The following is a 23,827-nucleotide window of genomic DNA, read 5'->3' as shown; positions in this document are numbered from 1 at the left end:
AAGGTTGATTTCTTTCCGCCGGGAAAGGGTTAAACCTGTTAAGCCACTGGATAAAGGATTTGGGGTGGAAAATTTACGAAATTCCTTAAAAACGAGCTCATAACATTTTTGACAACATTAAATTAAGTTGCATGATTTGAAAAAGCTGTTCATCGTAAAATTTAATTTAGTATTCATAAAGGGGACGATTAACAAAAAGGTGAAATTTTGTTAAAAGTAAACGTATTCATTTTATTTCTTTGTCTATCAGAAAAAAACATTGTTTCTTCGGTAATTACATCCAATGTTCAAGCTCAACTCAGCTAATTATTTCTATCTCTGGAATATTCTAGCACATGCCAAAAGATCGTAGGAATCCCGTTCCGACTCCACATTTTGTTGTTGCTTATGCTTGTGCCAATACTAGTTTAATCATGAAACTGCACTCGTCACATCAATTTGCTGGAAAATGTTAACAAGAGGAATGTATTATGCAGTAAATTTTGCACAAACTAAATACTCTACAATCGTAATACAAATGTTCAATGTTTGTCTAATCTAGAGCAAAAAAAAAAAACATGAGGTACCAAAAATCACTAATCCCGATAAATAGGTAATGGTGCTTGGAAAAACCAATGGAATGTAGTTATTTCCTGATGAAAAATTGAATTACGATGACGATGATGGTGATGAAGATATGACTTTCGATGACATGCTTGATTATTCTTCTACTCCTCTCTGTTCTACTTTAGCTTTTGTTTTATCACATTCTCATTGCCGTCGAAGTTGAGCTGGCTTTTGCCTCCGTTCTCCTGACTGGACGATCCTTCCTTGATGTACTGGGACAATCGGTTGTAGATCATGTTCGCTTCAGTCTTCTGGCGTTCTTCCTCCTGCTGGCGGCGTAGCAGTTCCTCTGCTTCCCGTTGTAGAACTTCGTCATCCATCTCCGACTTTTTCAGCTCCTCCTCGCCTAGAGCGTAACCATCGCTCTGGATGATCTTTGGTTTCGGCGTATGTATCGAGTTATACGTTGGATTGAGCGGATGTCGCCAGATACCGAACAGAGTTGTGAATGCTAGACGTCCCTCATCAGTTCCGTAGGTGTGATGCGATCTGTCTCCCGTACGAAGAACACGGTTTTTGACCTACAAAAGTACTGGTGAGTTGAAATTTCGGTGGTTGAGAAGAAAAGTTCCTCACCATGTTCTTTGTGGCAGTTTTGCGATCCCAGATCTGGCCGTACTTTGCCAGCAAATCGATCAGTGTTCCGGTCAGGTTCAGTGGAGTTCCGTACTCGGATGCGCGATAATCCCAGGGAAATGCATGATGATAATTGTGCCAGCCTTCACCAACCGTCATAAACGATACGAACATGCTCTCCACCGGCCAGATTGTCCTGTGGAATAGATCAATTAAATGATCGTGCGTGTGTGTAATTTGATGACTTACTTGTCGTAAGAACGAATTCCAAACATGTGGGCGGCACTGTTCACAGACCAGGTGGCGTTCAGGCTGAGTACAGTGCGTAGGAAGAACGCCACGAACAGGGCGTACCAGGGATTTTCACCCCAGAAAATCACAGGAATGGCGGTCGGTCCGAACAGGGCAAAGATGGTGTAGAGTACCTTGTAGTGACTGGGAAAAGAAAGATATGTCGATAATTAGTATCAGAATAATACGCCTTTCGAGGTGCAAAAAAATCAATCGAAAACGTTAACGATGTGACGTAAATCTCCTTCAATTAACATGGAACTGTGTGAAAATAAACTTTTGCTTTCCAGCAGTGTGGCAACGCGTAGTCGAATCTAGATGCAGTCGAGGTTCTTCTCAATGTTAATAATATAAGATAAAGCCTAATTGTAGAACGATGCACCGTCACTGGTTAACCGCTTTATCGCTGCAGTCGATAAATTTCCCATATATATGACGCAAGGGTGGAGCTTGTCGTCCTGCACTCTAGACTGAGTTGCCGACCGCTTGCGGCCCTAAGGTTAGGACATGTCACGGGCGAATGTGCAATTTACGCGCCGCTGGCTAAAAAGAAATGATTATCATCAATTAATTAAGTCCCGTAGGGTAAATGCGAACTGACTTTTGAAAAGCTTTCCAAATAAATTTCAATTCTACTCTCAACTTTTTATCTATTAGGATTACTTATCGAGAAGAATTCTTATCATTATTGATTTCAACTGAATTTTCACTCTTGCCCCACTAGGTTGAGAGTAGTGGTATTTATCATCCTGGGTGGCTGCTTTACGATCAGTAATTATGAAGTCTGCGATCAGAGACAATTGATTGACATGTCTTAACAGTAAAAAGGCGCATCAGTACTGGCTTGGAATAGTGCTTTCGACTCTGTCATTAACTTATCAAAATGTTATCAATTTAAGTAATTCATAATAAGAAATTTCAATGTCTTATGTACCAAAATTGGTATATTGATGCTAAATACCAGCAGTTTATTTAGTAGACAATAAAACTGTGGCGTTCGATGCAGATTTTATTAAGACAAACATAACATGGTTTTTACCAAGTAATTGATTCTGCATATGAGGTGTATTTTATAAAAGCTCTATTATAATCATCGAAAGGAAGCAAATAATAACACCAGTCCAGGTATGGAAAAAATAACACTTTAATACATATAAACAAAGCCTAAGATGCGTTGACATCGTCGTCAGTACGCGATTAATAAGTATCGGTGTTAATGCTCTCGTTTCGTCTTCATTCTTAAGCAGGTATTAGACGAAGCAAATATTTGCTATTTTTGGTACGATTTTTATTGCACAAAATAAAATCTGTATTGAAAAATAGCAAATATTTACTTCGTCTAATACCTGCTTCACAATATATTGTCCTTTTCTTTTAAAACAAAGCACGCCTAATTCGTCGCAGAAATCGTCGCCAGAATTCGGCACGTTTAAAAAGAAACAGACAATATTTCTTGCTATGAGTGTACACCACAAGATGTGGTTCACAATGTGAAATTTGGTGTTCCTAGCAAGGTCGGAAGTGCGTAAAATCTTCAGAGACCTAAATGAAGTATTTCCATAAGCGTAGACAACATAGAAGCGACGAGCAATGACTTGGCAGAAACGGATTTTGATGCTCTTCCTACCTGGCTAGAGGCACGATAAATCACAGTAATGGTTAAAAAATTAAACTCTTTTATATTTTTTTCAGTTTGAGTCCTAGGGGCAAAACCTGTGTTGACCAGAGTAATAAATAGATCATAACTAGTATGCGTAACACTTAAATTGTGAAGATAACGCATCACACGGAATAGATCTCGCTTAGTACTCGTTAATTACCACGGTTGTGCGCGGTCAGGCTCCGAGTAGGGCTGTACCCTGTAGTTTTTTTCAAAATTATTAAATCTTTGGATGCATTAAATTTTGCCATTTTTTCTATTTAGTAGGTAACACTTGCACCAACAACTAACAGAGAATAAGCATGAATGTCGAGTCCCCGAGTGTCTGCGTGAGTATGAGAGAACAGAGCGGTCGTGCATATTGCTTCGATGTAAACGCGGCCGGGAAAGTTTTGCTCATGTAAATGTCTCCGGAATGTAGTGATTTCGCGCCGTATACCCAAATATTTGTTCTGTGGCCATTTAGCCTAAGATCTCGTTCGGTTGATATATATCGTAATTATGAAAACGCGATGTTTACTTCCCTAAGCCGCGCCTCGGTAGAAGTGCGTTTGTTTTCAAGAAGGTACTCGGGATTGGTAATAGACAAATAGTTGGATGTTACAAGTGGCAGATGCTTTTTCGTGCCCGACGTATGCAAAGGAACGCGGTGCTTGGCAAGAAAAGATACTCCTCGCTCGTTCGTTTTCGTAATAAGTGAGCTTCGCACCCAACGTTGTCTGATTCCACGGTAAACACAAACCGTTCTTTCCACCGCAGTTGCAGAGTTGCGGGGATAAACTTGGTCTGGCCGTTTAGCGGAATATCATCCTTGCTGCTTCTATAATGGCGAGTATACCTATCAAATTCGCGTTGCACCACTTGGATGTCGTTTGTCTTCGCAACTTGTCAACTTCGCGCGCAACACTGTTCGACACAGTCACTTATCACGGTGACATAACCCTTCCTTTTCTTCGCAGTCGTGGAGATGCAGCCGTGCACTCGGTTTGCAACTACAACGACTGATACATCTCCTTCCTTACAACATCCTTCACTAACCTAACGATCGTAAGGACGTGGCCGTCGCTGTTATCGCAGATCGATTACAGAGAAGCAATCACGAAATGTGCGGTCGTCAAGCTCAAGCGTACAACTAGTCTGCGTAGCACTTAAAATGCATGTAACATCATACATCATCCAAACCCACTATATATTTGGTTATGGCAAAGAATGCTAAGGTAAACGGGAGGCGACCGATGATAATTGACTATATATAAAAAACCACCCGCCACGTTCTGATCGACGGCAGGTTTTTCTCCGATGTCATCAACACTCGCACCAACCCCAGTGCAAATTTATATTCGAACCAGTAAGGTAAAATACCATGATCGGAACAGTTTGGACTATTTTCGTGGTACATCAATTTTCAGGTCACATTTTTACCATTAATATTACATTGAATCATGAGTAAATTAGGGTTCGCCACAGAAGGTAGAATCACGAAAGGCAGAAGCACGAAAGGCAGAATCATAAAAGGCAGAACTCTATGACCGTACACACAAGGCAGAATGTTTCAAAAGGCAGAATTTCGAAGGGCACGAAAGGCAGAATCACTGGTAGACGTATCAGGAGAAATGGCTTGATGTTTTGCTGAATGCTTGATATATCTTTTTTTTTTAAAGTGGAGAAATTTTGCATAGAAAAATGTTCCGATCATGTTACATTATCTTACCTGCATGCACACGGTAACCGCATTTGAATGCTCTGTCAAATCTCAGACCTATTAGCATCCTAAGAGCCCTGTTGAAGGCATTCGAAAAACTGCTGAAGCAGCAGATGCCATCCTTCATTACGGGGAATAACTAACCTACTATCAGATTATCAGGTTGGTTTTCGTGAAAGGTAAAACATACAAACAACAGCGGTTCGTGTTCACGATGATCCAACAAAAACGCTCGACAAAAAAGCCATACTGCTCCCGTTGGACTTCTCCAAAGCCTTCGACACAATCCTCCATCGAAAACTTTACTCGAAGCTGGAAACTCTGTTCAACTTCGCCGTTTCTGCTGTTAAATAAATCGAGTCATATCTGGCGGAACGAGCTCAAACTGTATTTTGTGGGGATCAACAGTCCAAAGAAGGTTCGGTGAATTACTTCCCGTGTCCCGTTCCAGAGTTGCGCTAAATTACTGTATACGCTTGGTTTACGGGTTAAACCGCTACGGACATGTAAGCCAATTTAAAAAAAATCCTGTTTATTCATGTTTATTAATGCGCAAACTGATAAGAAAGAAATCCCCATCACTGCAGGCTGTTTGAGAAGCTATTACCACTTCGAGAGCGTCGACTGCAGAACCTATCGCTTCCTTCCAACACATGACTTGCTACTCCAATTCACTGTTCGTTAGAGCTGTGATAAACTACAACTTGATACCTTTTGGGGTTAAACGACCAACTTCTGAAACTGTTTTTAAGAGGGGCTTGTTGTAATTAGTGTAAGCAGCTAAGATAATTGTTTTAGTTAAGCTAAGAAACCTGCAGGTAGCAAATTAAAAATGTTCGCATTTACGGTAAGGTAAATCATAAAATATTAATCTATTTACTGACCAACTCTGTCAGATTACGCACAATCACGAATTTCCGGACAAACTAATGCGAGTGGTCGAAGAAACGATGGACGGATGTCCCTTCGAAACCCGAAAAGGTTTAGGGCGTGGTGATGGTTTCTCGTGCCTATTGTTAAATATTACTCTGAAAGAAAGGTGTGATTAGAAGAGCGGAGATGAAAACGAGTGGCACGATATTCCAAAACTCGGTTCAATTGGCTTTGTTAATATTGGACTGAATGCCGAAGCCAAACGGATTGCATTGGTCCTAAATACATCGAAGTCGAAGTACATGAAAAGACACGCCTCGCGGTCTTAGAGAGAAAGGTGTTGCATACCATCTTCGGTGAACTGCAGAGATGCAGAACGGAACTTAGAGAAGGCGTTGCCTGTGGAGCCATCCATCGTTCATACCGCTGAGGTTGGCAGGTTGCGGTGAGTGAGGCATGCCGTAAGGATGGCGGACAACAGCCCGATAAAGATAATTCTTGAAATCAAGTCGTCAGCGACGAGACGGAGAGATGTACAGCGAACAAGGTGGATCGCTCATGTGGAAGACGACTCTTACGTACAGGCAAAGGTTTGGTAAGGTATCGATTTAGTAAGTTAAGTAAGGGAGTCGATTTCGGGCCTCTGGGCATCATCCCGGTTCCAAAAATAGCCACTCTGGTGTTCTTCGGGAAACGGAAGTTACCATCTTGGAATTTCTAGTAGATTCCCGAGATACCCATATTATAGATGACATTTGGTCATTCTAAGCTGTTTCCAGAAACCATCTTTATTTTTGAAATTACGTTCAGTGTCAGGCTTGTAGACGGTCAACACTTTCATTCAGTGATGGCATGAACTCGTGCAAAGTTGAACTGAGTAACACTTTTTCAGATTTGAATCCAACTTGAATCTGCTTCCTCTCGATAGTTTGATTTTTTTTTACACCGCACACTCTGTTCGATTGAGTTTAAATGTGTGCAATGCATGCAGTGCACGATGTATCCAATGATGCAAGCGATGATGTGACACGATGAGTTTTGTTTTTAGATCGAATTTATGCTTTCAAAGGACAATACAACAAACTATTGCAGCAGACGCGGCGCGAATTTCATCGCAATTCGATTTTTATGCAATTGTTGTTATGCAGGATTCAAACTCAAATCTAACTCAAGTATAATGCACTGTTAGTAGGGTTTACGTGCAAACCGAAAATAAATGTGCAAGCAAGTTTTAAAACTCACTTGGATACGAGTGCAAAGTCACACTGCCTACTCTGCTTTCATTTGATTCGCTTCGTGAGTGTGCTACGCAGTAGGCTTTCGCTCGTAAATGTGAGGCCCAAATACAAACACGGCGTAAGGAAGCCTTCTCCATGCGAATTAAAAGGCGTGTATGCGCCTTCCGTTGGGAAGCTTTCTAACCAAAGCCTTCAAGCCTCGACTTCTGGCGAAAGAGGTGGTCGCATGCCGCCTTCTACTGCGTACTTCCGTGCAGACGCATTTTTTTGTCGCCTTCAATTAGCAAAGGCGCTGGCAATGCCGTGTTGTATCATTTTCCGCCTACTGGTGATTCGAGTTTTGATCGAGAAGTAGGTCCTAGGTATGTTGTTCTATATTTTCCTCAAACAAGCATAAATAAACATAAATTGAAAGCCATGACGACAAGAAGGTGTGCAAACGGCGGAGCTCGAGGCGGCGCGATTGTGCCTTCTGAGTAGTCGAATGGAAGGTGATAGATGCTAGAGGGCACATTAGAAGGTTTCAAGAATGTACTGACAATTTTCGTCAGGAAGGCTTTGTCACGCCGTGTATGTATTCGGACCTGTAGAACAACCTTCGGCTCTCACATATGAAAAAAGTGGTTATTTTACATTCGTGCATCGAAGAGATGCACGCTTTGCACGCTATCATTCGTTTGGCGAAGTTATTTTGTTTTGTTTCTATCTACTCAATCCTATTTCGGCTGAGAAATATTACAAAATTTATGTAACATAAGCAATTTTCGAAATCTCCGCACACAACGTGCTTAATTCTCATCTCTAGCAAAAATATCAAAAATACGTTTAGAGAAAAAAAGTCGTGAGTCATCAGTACTCGTTTGAAATGTTTGACAAAACGAGTATCGCAGTGAAAAGTCGTTATACCGTGACCATTTACAAGCCTGTTTATTAAGCCTGTCGATTTGTGGCACGTGGGCATCATCCCGGTTTCTGAAATATCTAGTTTGAATGGTATTTGGCAATATTAGGCTGTTTTCTAGTCACCGTAAGTCGTCATCTTGGAACCCAAAACGGCATCTAGAGTTGGTTTCCGGCCTCTAAGCATAATGTCTGTTCCAAAAATATCCATACTGGCTATTATTTGGCGATTTTACAGTCTAGTCCACCCCGAAAACGAAGGAAACAATATGAATAAGATCATCTGCGTTATAGAGTGTAACATTCATATAGGGTAAGGGAGTGTAATTTCGGCCCATTCTAAAGCTTTCATAATTATAATTACTAGCAAAACGGCGAACGACGTTTTGCCTTAGTGTTCCAACTGGAAAAATATGAAAGACTATTCCTGTTAATTTTGGTGCCCCTTGCGTATGTAAAATATACACTTTAAGTGCAAATGGCATTTTTTATGTCCTTTAAATTGAAAAATCTCTCAGTTAACACATCATACTGAGTGCAACCGTTTTCTGCATATTTGAAAAATCATTTTCTTACAACTCGTTAATAGACATCGATTTATAGAAAAAGGTTTCGAAACTTCATAGCTTTTAAAATATAAGTCAATATGAATTTTCTAAAACAAATAAACAGAATGCTTGGTTGCCCAATCTAGTAAGTTTCATTAGTTTTTTCCGTCTTATAACATATGTTGAATTTACATTGAAACTTGAAACAAATAAAAAACGGTTTAAAGCGGGAAACGGAACACTCAAATGGTCCGCCTAAACGTCACAAAAAATAGTACCAATTGTAGTAACGCAGTTTAGTCGCTCGTGCTAACTTTATCTCACCGCTACAACAGGGGTCACTATTCGGCTGCTAGCAGCCAAACGACCGCTAATGCAATCACCAAAACTTGACTTTCGTTGCACAACTTCTACATCCTATTAGCTGAATGCGATCGCGTCGGTTGCCAATGATCGGGTTCACTGGCTAGAGCAAACGGTGCCAAGGTGCACCGAATTCAAGGTGACACCACCTAATTCACTAGCGTCACGCTGAACCTTGCGTTTCTATCTCTCAAACCAGTATTAATCTAGGCGGTGAAATCGTTGCTTTAGTAAGGCTTTTAGTCACACCTCTGCCATTATTGCCGGCGTATGGGTGAAAGCCCAACCTGTGCATCACAATAGCGAACCAAATGTCATTTTCCACCTATTAGCGTGACGCATTGTCGCAAATCTTACATGCGCATTGCCATGTTTTCTGTTTGTGGGGTTACAGAACATAAGGGCATGCGAGTTGTTTGACAGAGTGGAGTCACCACCAGTTTTTATGATCTGCTAATGTTTCGTTTTTCTTTTCTGTAGACTTTTCGTGAGACCTGCAATGCAGCAACATACCATGATGATTGTGGTTTGTGATGCGAACATTGCATTAATATTACGACTAGTTTTACGGTCACAAACTAAGGCGGTCATCGGGGTGATCTGTCAAGAGGAAGATAACTTCGATAGATTGGAAGCCCAATAAATTGTTTAAGCTTTAATTACTTTTAGACAGACTTCGAAATAATCATTGTTTTCTAGACGAAAAAGTATCGTGAAGTAGCTTAAATAAAAGAATACTGCTTGTCGAGAGTCTCTCAGCAACTACGACATAATTACAGCCCAGATAATGTGTCAGGAAATCTAATCATATTAATCATCTCATTACTCAGTCGGAAGATGCAAAAAAAAAACACAGCCATCACCTAATGTGTGCCGGCGGTGAACCATAATACTACCGGGGCCAGCATCAAGCCTTTAAGCGACGAACAACAATTCTTCACACCGGAAAGCCCCGACAAATCCCGTAGAGCAGCAGCAATGAGCCGAAAACACAAAAACTAAATTCAATTAAAATAACCCCCGTCATGGTTGTGGTCATTCGAGCCGATCAATTTGCCAACGAACCGGCCGCCAGCCACCGGGAAGGATTATCTTCGAAAATCCACCGAATCATTCTAGGCACGTTGGTTGTGCAGAGTGAGAAGTGCTCTTCACCTTCCATCTCGAGGAAGATCTCTTGCGTCGAGATAATTCACGTTGCGGTAATTATCTTAGATCGTACTGATTTAAACTTTAACAGCTGGTGGCTGGGTACTATGTAGGTTGAGGAGTGCGGAGTAGGCGCGGGTTGCACTAGCTGTTGGTTATTATTACTTGTATTTGTTATTGCTGCAGAGTCGAATTGAAAAATTGTGCTGGACCGTAGGTCGTCGCACAGTATGACATCATGAATCGAGTCGTCGAAATTCCATCGGTTTTCTAATTATAACTTGGGGTTTTGTTTTGTAAAATTGATTGACATTGACAAAATTGCATTCCATATTACAAAGAATTTGGGTTGACAGTTTTTTTTATACAGATCTCGTTTTTTTTGGATAATCGAATAACAAAAAAAAATTAAATTTGCGATTATCGAACATAAAATACATATTTCTTTTTTTTATTTTACTTGTATGATGAAGTTGCGTAACCAGAAATTATTTCTAAGGAAAAAAAGGGGTAAAATCTTGAGTTGCAAAAAAATGGACATTGATTGTATTCACTTAATTTGAACAAGTCCCAAACATTCCGGAAGTAACATAAATGGTAACAAATATGCCAGAAGGGATGGCAAAGGTGAAATTTCCGAATAAAAATTAAATACTACAAGGTATACAGCCCTAGGGTTGTATGAAATGGTGACGTGGGATTAAACAGTGTAATTAGGGGATTTTTTGTTACAAAATATACAGAGTCTGCAGACAGAATCAATGTGTTTATTTTCAGCCTCCCCTGGAAATCAATTTTTGGAATATATTCAACAACACTCGAAGAAATATCATTTATATTTGGCGATATTATGCCTTTAGTATTTTTTTTTGCAAAAAAATATGTATTTAACAAGGCACAAGCATATCGTGCTTGTTGAAGAAGCACCAAGAATTTCTCATAATACGTCAAAGTCAGAAATATCTCTATATCCTCAAAAACCAAATCCAATAATGCTCACGTTATCATAATGAATGGTTTTGTCTTATTTAACTCTAACTAAATCAAATCTATAGTATGGATATTGCTTTCAAAATAATATGGAAGCCCTTACAAAGGTTCATCAATTGGAAAACATAAGAAAATATTTTGAACAAAATTCCTAACAAGTTCCAGCAATAAATCGTAGAAATCCACAATTACATTTTTATTTTTTGCTTGACAATTTTTTCATTTGCCTGCAACTACATTCGCTGTATTACGAAGACAGGAAATATACGTTTATTATGGTGAAGCTTAGAATAATAATATATCATCTAACAATTTTGAAATATAAAAAGAGATTCTGTACGAATCTTACTAAATAAACTAAAAAATCACAAGCATTCGCAGGTTCTTACTTTTCTATAAATGTATATATTTAGGAATTTACTCTTTCGATACTATTCGGTCACGATTATTTAGTGAATATCGAAGATAAAATTTAAAAAATATCCGTTGCAAAAATTTACAATTCTTGTTGAGTAATTCATGGCAATCATATTCATGAAATAAACTTTCAATCACCATCAACAGCAGCATTGTAGTTTTTCCTCAATTGCATACGAATAGAAATGTACGAACAAAAGTGTACCACTGCAATACGAATAGAAGAGTACCAATGTAATCTTAGACGACGAGAGACCTGCGGTTCTATACTCCACTGGTACTGTTGCTTTTACTGGCATGTTTTCTTTCAAGACATCAGTTTTTATTAGGTTCTACAGTACCTAACACGCAGGTTTAGAGATTGTTCAAGGATGGGTATTGTTTCAAACTATTAGGAAAACTTTTACCTTCGAGACATCATATTAGTCTAAGCTCATGGAAGCAAAAATAAATTGACCTATTGGGACGGGGAGACTCTGTCAATTTTTATTTCGAAATTGATACAGGGAATATCACAGGGAACGGATGGTGTCCATTCACGTCGTCTGTGCTAGGAATGCTCGCATGTAATTGGTTCATTATTCGCGTAAATTTGTTATTGAAATTATTATCAATTTTACCGCTTAGCAATGAAATTAGAGTGATAATTAACACATTACAAAATTGTTATACATTTTATCTATCCAACAACATATTGGTTATTGTTATCCATCATGTGGTTATGCTGTTATTAGCGTTTGAAATCTGACGCAACATTTGCCCGTTTCATTTCCAATTTTACAGAATGCATCCCAGTATAGTAAACAAAGACGTGTCCCACGTCAAAACAAAAACCGAAAAAGTAAAATTCCGGATAATCGAGTCCGATCTGTGAATTTGCTAATATCAAAATAAAAATTAGGGCAGAAACCAAAATTAAATGTGAATGTTGAAAATTTTAAAGTCTCATACTTTTTAGGTATCAAAATGATTATATTCAATGCAATACGCAATCTGTAAGGAAGAACTGTACTGAACGCACCAGCGGGATTAGATTTCCCATGCTATTAAATCCTTAAAATACTCACACATGTGGCTTTAAATGATGAATTTCTTCGGTTTTTTGTTCATATAAACCCAGCTTTCCTACAGTTTTCATATGAAAAAGTGCACCATAAAGACTAAAATAATTGAAAAATTGTAGAATTGTCTGTGGCTTTGTCCAACATATAATTACTCATTAATTTTATATAGGCCCTTATGGTTAACTAACCTGCAAATAATACAAAAAATTGTGGTTCTTCTAAGTCTCACTTTTTTCAAATTCATTGAACAATGAATATTCCAATTTATTTCACTAACTTTCTTAAAATTTTACCGAAAAACAATCAAAATAAAATTGGAGTAGAATGCACTATAAAGTGCTGTGAAAGAGTCGTCAAGCAAGTCCACAGTACACTACACCGCATATTACCTGATATCAGGCGATTTGTGCTGATACCCCATACATTCGAGCTGCCAACACATATCGTCGGTTTCGTGCAACACTGGCACAACTCAAAAATCGTAGTTTCGAGAAAAACGCGTTTGAAAATTTATTTTTCGATTTTCAAGAAAACATTGAATGTTAAGATTACCAATCCTCGTTTAACACTTTTAAGTCTATTATGCACATATTATGAGCACGTTGTCCAAGTGAAAAACCTTATTTTTACTAACTTTATGGAGAAATTTCAATTTGTGCAGCGAAGGCACTTCTATTCATAACTCTTGACTTTTTGGGAATTTTGAAACGGGGTTTCGTGGGATGAAACTTAACTATATTTCGCATAGTTTGCCATCAAAAACTCAAAAATGCAAAATTTTGAGTTGTGCCAGTGTTGCACGAAGCCGACGATATCACCTCGGCAACATGATATCGCGGATATCATGTTTAAAAACCAATAAAAACCAAATTTGCAGCAGTTAGCAATACGGCCAACTTATGCAAATGACATTTGATGCAACTCTATAAATTTCTCAATTTGCGTTGCATGCGAAAAAGAAAGAAGGAAATATTATTGCTTTAGCTATCTTCCATATTTTGACAAATACATATTGGTCATTCTATACCACAAAAGAGCAAAATAATGGTCACAGTGGTCCAAATCTTACCAAAAAAATTGGTAATTCTATACAAAGTGATCACGAAAATGTACAAACTTGAACACGACCATCAAAATTGGGGGAATTATTCATCTAGTGTCACTCTGGAAAAATGCCATTTTGGTGTCGATTGGAATACACCCCGCTCTTTGGAACCCCCACTTTGTTGCAAAATAACGCATTTTTTTGTCAAAATCACTTTTTTCTATTTCCTGCAATTTATAGACGTAAGACGTCCGAAAATACTGATAGATGATTTTTGAAGAAAACAAAGCAAGGCGTCATCCACAAATTACGTAAGACTTTTTCCGCATTTATAAGAAATTTGGATACCCCCTCTCCCCCTAAACATTTACATAATTGATGGATAATCCCCAAGGAATAAAAAATAAATATTATTTTTGATAGGAAGTGTTTCCAGATCGATTGTTTTTGTATTTAAAAATAAATTTGCATTTTTCGGGAAATGTAGCCATTTTTATATCAAATTTGATAATTTCATCGTATTTTTCGGTATATTTTACGTAAGAAACACCTATCACCTCGAGATAATATGAGTCAATCTTGAGATATAACATTTTTACGAAAATAGTTTTAATAATTCCCCCAACTTTGGGCGAAATCTGTGATGGTCGTGTCCAAGTGGCATGTACACTTTGTATGGAATGACCCATATGAGAGTTCCCGTAGCATTGTGGTCCAGAAATGAAAAAAAGGTGGTCAAAGCCATTTTCTCGTGAACGTTACATTTTAGAGCAATACTGTCTTCGGGAAAACTTTGGAGTAAAAAAAGATCCTTTTTTGGACGTTAACAGATCCGTGATTAATTTCCCTACAAGTGCTGAAGACACTAGGTAGCTATTTTTTAATCTCACTGAGCTATCTGATTATGTTCAATGATGTTTTAAAAAAATGTTTTCGCCGGTAAAATTCATATTTTATACTACTATACTTCATTTTCATCAAGTTAAGGAAACAGCGCGTAAAGGTATTTTTCTTGCTTATGTTATTTCAGCTGCTAAGTGTGGTTTATTCCCATATTTTCGACATGATATAATGAGATAGACATGGGGTGGGACTGCACAGTGGGGAATCGCTGGCCATCAGCCAAAAAAAAATTTTTTCTTTGCCTGTTTCATAATATTTTTCCTTTATTGCTATAACATTCAAGTGTCTAAATCCAAAATTTGGGTGCAATATCATGTAATCTTAATTTTTTATGACTTTTCAAAGCTTGGCGAACTGACGTTTTTTGTCTTTTTTTTTTTGAAAAAAAGTAAATTACTTTGAAACGCTCCGTAGCTTCAATGATAGCTTGGATGTTTTTGACGTCAAAGAAAAAGTTGTAAATATTGTGCAAAACAAACCCTTCTCATTAGATATTGTAAAATTTGGTCATTATAGGCCTGACACTAGAAAAAATTAAAAAAAAACGTGATTTTTTGTAAAAAAGTAGCTTAAAAGTTTAGTTGCCGCAGTTTGCCACGGTTGTGACTACATTCAAAATTAAGGTAATAACGTAAGCTTACAAATGCATACTGTCCGCTGCTGCGCAAAACTGCGCAAATTGTCACTTTAGTGAAAAAAGCGATAGCAGTTTTTTTTAATTTTTTTTTTGAGTTTGAAATTTCATCCAGGATTAATTTTAATCATAACCATATGGGGTATTTAATGGGGTATTTAATGGAAATTTATGATATCGAACTCAATCCGTATAAATAAAACATATAACATAAGAAAACAGCAAACAAATCTTTATGAAACTTTTAATTATGACAAACTTTATCACTTTCTGCAAATTTAAAACAATATTAAAAACATTCAGCCCTATTCAATTTATGATCATGAAATTCGCTAAACTGATTGAAGTGTTAAATAGTAGCAGGAAATTCAGCCCGTTTGAAGATTGCTTTTGCTTCGCACTCGTTGGCATACAAAATTAAAGCACACATTTTGCTTTAAGAGAAAAAAAAACAAAGAACAGTCGTCGCCCTCCACAACTTTTCGTATTCATTTGCAACGTTGTGTCATTCCAGTGTCTTGGTTTTCAAATTCATAAATTCGTTGAACTTTATTATGGAGCCTTCAACTTCAGCGGCATCACATAATTCAATGTCTAGTAAGTTGTCAATTCATGGTGTCACACATGTATTTAAATGTCCTCTTTCAACCATAGAAACCGGATTAGGAAGATAACATATATATGAAACAATGAAACATCGAAAATTACTAGAAGAAATGAAAATTGCAGCGAAAGTCATTTTTCCTGCTGATAAGTATAATGAACTTCAAATTTTCTGGAAACAATTCAACACGAGATTTAAGCGATCACAGCGGAAGATGATGATTGATTCAATTTGTAATTAGTTTGTATTACTTATGTTGTTTTAGTTTATAATATATAGTTTATATATATATATATATATATATATATATATATATATATATATATATATATATATATATATATATATATATATATATATATATATATATATATATATATATATATATTTAGGCAAAATTTGTTTAGTTCGAGGGGTCGTCCATAAATTACGCATTTTTTCAATGGGGAGGATGCCCGGTGGCACTACTTGTGGTCAAAGATTATATAATTCTATAAAAAAGGACAAAAGTGTCAAAAAAATATTAAAAATTGGATTTCGTGCTTTATGGACGGTCCCAAACAAAAAATTGATATCAAATTCGTGTTCAGCGCCGCAAAATTATGTAAATACCAAGTTTTTGTTAAATTTATCGACACTTTTTTTGCTTGGCCAGCCTTTGTATGGAGTCACCCCACTGTGGACTGGTAAGCGATTATAGGCAGTATACCTCTGATATTCTCACAGAACTTTTGAAACAACATCAGATCTTTATTTTTTATATGTTACAGCAGTCTTTATTTTATGATAATTAGGTTTCTATCAATTTTTCCCGCCAAAAAATTTACTTTTAACAAGTAATTTTCGTTTTTCTGCCGTTTCCCAACTCATCCCACGGCAATATTACCACCAATTGAATTGTCCATGTGTTCTGCATACACGGCAGTTAAAATTGCTTGCAAAACAACTTTAACGTAAGTTCAGTTGTGTCATGTTGATCAATAGCAGATCTTTGTTGCGAAAAACATAGCAAGCTTTGCATTTTTACGTTTTGATGCATCTTTTGAAGTATTATCATGGACTCAATTATGTTTGAAACTTGTTTTTATTACCGTTTGTTTTATTTTGAGGGTTTGAATTGATAGCATAGTATCACCGAAAAGAATCAATTCAAACCCGCAAAATAGACTCAATTATATTATTTTATACAATTTTAGACTCGATTATGTATAATGGAATTATTTTTTTTTCCATTACAAATGACTCATCTAAAGCTCAAAAGTCGTAAGGGAACGTCCATAAAATACGTAACGCTTGAGAAGAAAGAAAAGGGCGACTACCTGACAAAGCGTTGTAATCCGTACGAAAAATTTTGGATGATCTATACAAAAGGAGAGGATGTCGAGAATAGTATTTTTTTCATTGCGTAAATAATGTACGTTCCCCTTATTCATTGATGAAACAAAATAAAATATAAAATAAGAAAAAATTAGGGTAAACAAATAAAAAGAATCAAAAAAACAACATTGAAATTAAGTATTTTAGAATCAACTACGTCATAAACATGCATTATATAGATCCTACAATCATCCACTGGCAACCCCCTCTCGATTCATTGACTCGACGACGAGACTCTGAAAGCAACGATATAATTGAAAAACCAGGAAAAAAATGGTGAAATCATTCTTTTTTTAAATTTTTATTATATTTATAAACCAGCAGCAAACCGGCGTAAGTCATTTCTCGTAGAGAACTCACGGCTCGTGAGTAGGAGGAGATGAACAGGCCTTTCCAGAATATGGAAACCAGAAATTATTAGGAAAATGGCTAAATTCCATTTTCACAGCCATTTTCTGAAACAGTAGCTGCGCGCGTGTAGGCTTTATTCAGTGCTTTTAACGCACCTGGCAACTTTAGTGTTTTTTTTTCATGAGAACGTTGAAGATTTTTGACACTCTGTTTCCCATTATAAAGAAACAGCGACGAATAAGTAAATAACCGGCGTTTGGCCGCGAATATGATGAGCGAGAAAGAAGAATCGGACAGGAGAATTGTCTCTCCTCGATTCTTTTGTTAGGGTAGGATTGAGTCGAATTATTTCAATAAAATTAATTTTGTTTCATCAAGCGTTCCGCATGGTTGAATGATCGTGCGTACAGGAAATAGGTGTTTTATTAATTTTTTCACTGTTCGTTTCATTCAATTTCATTCCTATATCCAAGTAGATGAACTTTCCTCTTAACACTGCACATATGTAAGACGGTCTCCATATAAAGTTGTGGCCAAGATTACCAAAATGCGAATTTCACATTTACGAAGTTTTGAACACATGATTTTGTAGTTTCTGATCTATATTTTCATAATTTATCAATGAAATCTTGATACACAAAACGGATCAAGTTACGCTTCCAAAGTTACCTCTTTCAAAAATGAAGGAAAAAAGTTTTTCTGAACATTTTGAAATATATAAAATCCTACTAAAACTGTTATGGTATGTTTGCATGCAATTAGGAGCTAATTATATTAGCTCCCTAAAACCGGGAGAGTGTTTGATTTCAACCCTGCAGAGTTTGCCGCAGGCCACATAGAAAATATTGGAAATTTTTCCAATTTTGACCTTCAAGAACATCAAATGTAAGCATGCGTAAGCACAGCTCCTGATAGTGTACCTGAGAGCCCTGTTCGTGCTCTTTAAGAGACAATGTTAAAAATTTGTGGAAAATTTGCGTTTTTTTGTAGAGAAAGATGATTAATTTTTTTTGTGTATAATATAAATTTTTGGGTGATTCATCAAAGAAATTCTTCATATATCTCACTTATTTGGTCCAGAACACATTGAGAATGCGAATAATTATACATTCGTTTGTATACACTGACGAGTTTTTCTATTGTTTCGAAAATAAAAACTGAAAAAAAAAAACCTCAACCCACGTGGTTTACGGACAGCCCCTTGACACTACAATACTTTTGTATATGACAAAATCATCGACAGTAGAAAATTTAAAAAAAAATCCTTTCCGTAAATCTTACTTTTCCGACTATTGCACAATAGTCCAGAAACCAAATTTAGGGGGAAATTCGGGTCTAGAGCTCTTTAACAATGTTTTAGAGAAAAGCTCTCTTCTACAAAGTTGTTACATATGATAAAGCGCTTATTGAAAAATTATCGCAAATTAGGGTGAGCAAAATTTTCGATGCAATCAAGTATCCAACTTTCCTGAGAGCACAATGGAATTTTTAGTGAAAATTTTCAATTGCTGCTTCAAAATTGCATATTTTCCCAAATTATGGAAATTTTAAAACCGGATAAGAACCCAGCTGAAGTTTCAAGTTATCGACCAATCAGTTTGCATTCTTCAATATGTAAACTGTTTGAGAGAATTATTCTTAACAGAATGATGTCACACATCAGCGAAAATTCAATTTTTGCAAATGAACAGTTTGGATTTCGCCATGGGCATTCCACAACTCATCAATTGCTCAGAGTTACTAATATGATACGAGCTAACAAATCTGAAGGTTATTCCACTGGAGCTGCTCTTTTAGACATAGAAAAAGCATTCGACAGTGTTTGGCAAAAAGGTTTGATTGCGAAATTGCAAACTTTTAATTTTCCAATTTTCCTAATCAAAATTTTAAAAAATTATCTTACTGATCGAACTCTGCAGGTTGTCTATCAGAATTCAAAATCTGATAGATTTCCTGTCAGAGCAGGTGTACCTCAAGGTTCAGTCTTGGGTCCAGTCCTGTACAACATATTCACTTCAGATCTTCCTGATTTGCCTCCAGGATGCACAAAGTCATTGTTCTGCGATGACACAAGCATTTCCGTAAAAGGAAAAAGTCTTCGTGTCATATGCAGTCGATTGCAGAAAAGTTTAGATATTTTTTCTTCCTACTTGCAAAAGTGGAAAATCTCTCCCAATGCTTCTAAAACTCAAATGATAATTTTTCCGCATAAGCCTAGGGCTTCTTTCCTCAAGCCAAACAATAATCACGTTGTCAAGATGAATGGGGTTATTTTAAGTTGGTCTGACAAGGTTAAGTACTTGGGACTAATTTACGATAAAAAACTTATTTTCAAAGAGCACATTGAGAGTATACAAGCCAAGTGCATCAAATATACGAGATGTTTATATCCTCTCATTAACAGGAATTCTAAACTTTGTTTAAAGAACAAACTTTTGATTTACAAACAAATTTTTGGACCAGCAATGCTTTATGCTGTACCGATCTGGTCAAGTTGCTGTTCAACAATGAAGAAAACGCTCCAAAGAATTCAGAATAAAATTCTGAAAATGATTTTGAAGCGTCCTCCTTGGTTTGGTACACTCGAATTACATAGACTTACTGGTGTTGAACCATTAGAAGCTATGTCAAATAAAATTATTAACAATTTTCGACAAAAATCGTTGCAATTCTCAATTGCTACGATAAGCACTCTTTATAGCCAATAAGTTAGCAATTAAGTTAGTTGTACGTTTACTTCCCCTTTTCTGACAAGTAGGTTTAAATCCCTACGAATGATAACCCCTAATTGCGAAAGCAAACAAATCCCAACAATTAAAATTACAAATTTCTAACAGTGTTGAGAAGTCACCATCTGTGATTGGACACACATACTCATTATTTACTAATATTTATCATAAATACTTAAGCTACTAACAAATCCACCCCTTAAAAAAAAAGTATCCAACTTTTTTATCTTTGTAGATAGAAAAAAAACGGTTATATTCGATGTATTCTATTTCAAAAAAATCATAACTTTTGAACTTTTTAAATCAAATTTTAAATCAAATTAATGGCGATTACTTCTAGTTGTAAAAATAAATACCAAGAAAAATAATCTGCGTGCTTTTCTGGGCGTAATATATGAAATTATTGAAATTTTTGTCATGTTTTTAAATTGAATTTACTCAAATTTAAAAAATAACATATTTTTCAAAATTCCTCCATTCATAGAGTCAAGTATGCCTTTCAAAATGAGACCAAGAGATATTTTTTATGTTTGCCTTAAAAAGAATGCCAAACAAATTGAAAACGCATGTTTTTTGATGAAAAACAATAATAACTTAGAGTAGAGTTGAGATATTTACAATATCAGCATTGCAAATCTCAGAGAACAATCTCATGAAAAGCTCTAAAAGTCGTTTGAAGACAGTTCTAAGGTGAAACTTGAAATAAAGAAGTTAGAGCGCAAAATGTGTTTTTTCATAAATCGGTTGTTTTCAAAGATAGAGAAAAACTTTTTTTACAAAGTTACTTAAAATTATTGGAGCTATAATATTGTAGAACAAATTTTTCTTCTATCTACAAAGATAAAAAAGTTAGATGCTTGATTCCATCGAAAACTTTGGTCACTCTAATTTTGATAATTTTTCAATAGGCGCTTTGTTATATGTAACGATTTCGTAGAAGAAAGTTTTTCTCTAAAACATTGCTATAAAGCTCTAGACCCAAATTTCCCCCTAAATTTGGTTTCTGGACCATTGTGCATTGTACATTGTGCACTGCTCATAAGGTCTTGTACAACGTTCGGATTCACTGTTTTTAATGTGGAAATCAATTTTTTCTTCATGTCCTTTTCCGATTTTACTTCCTTAAGATATTTCCGAAGTGCCTGCTTCATGATGGCCCAGTACTCCTCAATTGACCGCAGTTCAGGTGCGTTCAAGGGATTGAAATGCTTCGGTACGAAATCGACTTCCTTAGTCTCGTATCACTCCAGAACATCTTTCGAGTAATGACACGCGGAAAAATTCGGCCAGAGAGATGTAGGACCGTTGTGTGACCTCAGAAGTGGAAGTAAACACTTTTGGAGGCAATTCTGGCAACATCTGGGTGCAGAGCTTCCGTGCACGTGTTTTCGCTACCGTATTCTGCTGCTCATTGCGATTCGGTGCCTTCTGAACTTTGTACGCGTGTAATCCTTCACGTTTTTTTGCATTTTGAACGAAAGTTTTACTCAAATGTAGATTTTTAGCCACATCTCTAACTGAACTGTTCGGATTCCTCTTAGAAGCTTGAACTACTCGCTTGTGATCCTTTACACTATACGGAGCTCCATTTTGGCCACCTTTTCCTTTCCGGTCGATGCCCAAACGCACGTTGTACTGACATAAAACGCGAGTAGATTGAACCATTTCCAGCTTTCTGCTGATTGCACAACGAGAAAGATTCGGATTTTCGAGGTATGTGCGCAAATCTTTTTACGCCTCTTCTGTTCTTCTGACTCCATCTTCACAACGATTGCATTAACAGCTGAGTGCAACTTACACAGTATCAACAATACACATTGAACAAATTCCACCCCAATTACATTAGCAAACAATCGATAGTTAGCAGTTACAGCCATTTGAAAATGATGCAATTTGATTTTTTTAAAAGCGCTATAAATTGTATGTATTCGACGCAGATTTAGGACAATACAAAATTTCAGCTCGATCGGGCTTCGGGAAGTGGTGTGTCAAAGCGGTCAAAGTTTCATTTTTTTGACTACTCAAGAATAGCGCGATTGTCGAATAAATCGGAACAAAACGACTTTCTAGGACTTGATTATGAGTTGTTTTGACTTTTCAAGATTTTTGAGACCTACCGCAAAACGAAATTCAAAAAATCAATTGCCATTGGCACCCTACTATAATTACACGTTATTGATTTTTCTGTTTACACTCGAAAGAACTAGCCTGGTTGTTGCAAGCCGAAATGTAAATAAAAACGTCTGACAATAATCTCGGAGAAAGAAAACGAAAAGTCTGTAAAGAATGCGTTAGTATAAAACAGGTGGCTCAGTTAAACCATTTGTTGTTGTTCGCATTGGCCGGCAACTTGACCATACACTCAAAATAATTTTCACGTTATGATTACCGGAAAAGTTATGCGAATATTTTTCACTGTCATTTTCACGTACATTTTACGTGATTGTCATTTGAGTTCATCATGATCTAGTGAGATGATTTATCCTGTGAATATTATTCAGTAGACATATGCGTTTCATGTGATTTTCACGTAGAATTTAACCACCGGTAAAGTAAAAAGCATTTGATTAACGGATAGCTACTACGTTTTATAAAACGTATAAATTTCGATTGTGGTTTCCCAAATTCTTAAGAGAGAAATTAGATTACAGAATTTTTTGAAATATGTTGCTAGATAAATCGCACGGGGATGCAAAATTTCCAATTCGAGAATGGGTTGAACGACATAAAAACTGGCAAATATTAAGACATCCACCGTCGATAATTACTGTTAGCTGCTACTGTTTATGTTCAGGTAACTCCTGGATCTTTGAACTGAATCTGTGCAAAATCTGTAAGCTAAAGATTCCATGTCGAATTATGGTTTTTCTAAATCTCACTCATTGGCAAGCCATCGGTGAAATCAATTTTATGTTCAGAGACCGAATTACACAACAGCTTCGCCATTTTGATTCTTGTATATTTTCGCACGGAGAGTTCATTCTGTTTGACGTTGCCAAGTTCACGTAGATACCACGTAATAAAACATAGTATGCATGTGATTTTCACGTAGATGTTATGTTTGTCACATAAATCATGAAAACTGACAGAAAATGAATAAGTACAGGAACTTTCACGTAACAATAACGTGAAAAATATTTTGAGTGTAGTAAAGTAACTGTTCTTGATGTTAATTCGCGACAAGCTGCTGACCGTCAAACGGTTGATTTTATCTGGCTAGTGCAGAACGAAACTAGCCGAAAAAAGAGTATCAAACATGTTCTGGTGGTATTAAGATATTAAGAGCTGCGCGCTAAAGCGCCATCACGGACCGCCCATTGACATCAGTCATTCCGGTTTCAATGTCAACTTTACTGCGCCAGCTACAGTGCAAGTAATCTTGCCGGTTTTTCATTATTTTGTTGATATCTTTACTATTCATGCTCACTCCATTCATAAGTGTCGGAGCGTACAACAACGCTGCTGATGATGTTGAACGGTTACTCGATAAAATTAGCTTAGGAGGGTTCAACGTGAAATGCGAAATGACAAACAACAAACCAAATCATAATAATAATAAGCGATCGAGTCGTGTTCAATTGAACCACCCTAAAAATCAAAAGGAGGACCGCAAAATACGGCTGCTCGCGCACCGTCTGTGCGGTAATGATCAAGTGCGAAGCAATTGCCGAAATTGTATGGGGAAAAGCAACGCCGAATTACGATCAAACGTTTGTGTCTACTTTGCAAGGCCGTCGCATAGTGCTTTGCTGCTCGATGGAGTGCGCTTGAACTTCACCGGACAGCATCACGGAAAGTGAACGCGTC

The 23,827-nt window shown here is 36.8% G+C and overlaps 1 protein-coding gene across 1 annotated transcript in view; it reads right to left on the bottom strand.

The window, feature by feature from the left end:
* Positions 1 to 23,827, bottom strand: part of LOC129733939 (acyl-CoA Delta-9 desaturase-like) — a 57,362-nt gene continuing 33,535 nt past the window's right edge. The window contains exons 5-7 of the mRNA XM_055695564.1: positions 1,432 to 1,617; positions 1,183 to 1,378; positions 1 to 1,127 (exon numbers count right to left, since the gene is read on the bottom strand). Coding sequence (XP_055551539.1) covers positions 723 to 1,127; positions 1,183 to 1,378; positions 1,432 to 1,617 — 787 coding nt within the window. The 3' untranslated portion in view covers positions 1 to 722. The remainder of the gene's footprint in view (positions 1,128 to 1,182; positions 1,379 to 1,431; positions 1,618 to 23,827) is intronic.

Source organism: Wyeomyia smithii, chromosome 1 (assembly GCF_029784165.1).
Source record: "Wyeomyia smithii strain HCP4-BCI-WySm-NY-G18 chromosome 1, ASM2978416v1, whole genome shotgun sequence".
Classification (NCBI taxonomy): domain Eukaryota; kingdom Metazoa; phylum Arthropoda; class Insecta; order Diptera; family Culicidae; genus Wyeomyia; species Wyeomyia smithii.
The sequence above is the reverse complement of the archived record's forward strand: the minus strand, read 5'-3'. Positions and strand labels throughout refer to the sequence as shown.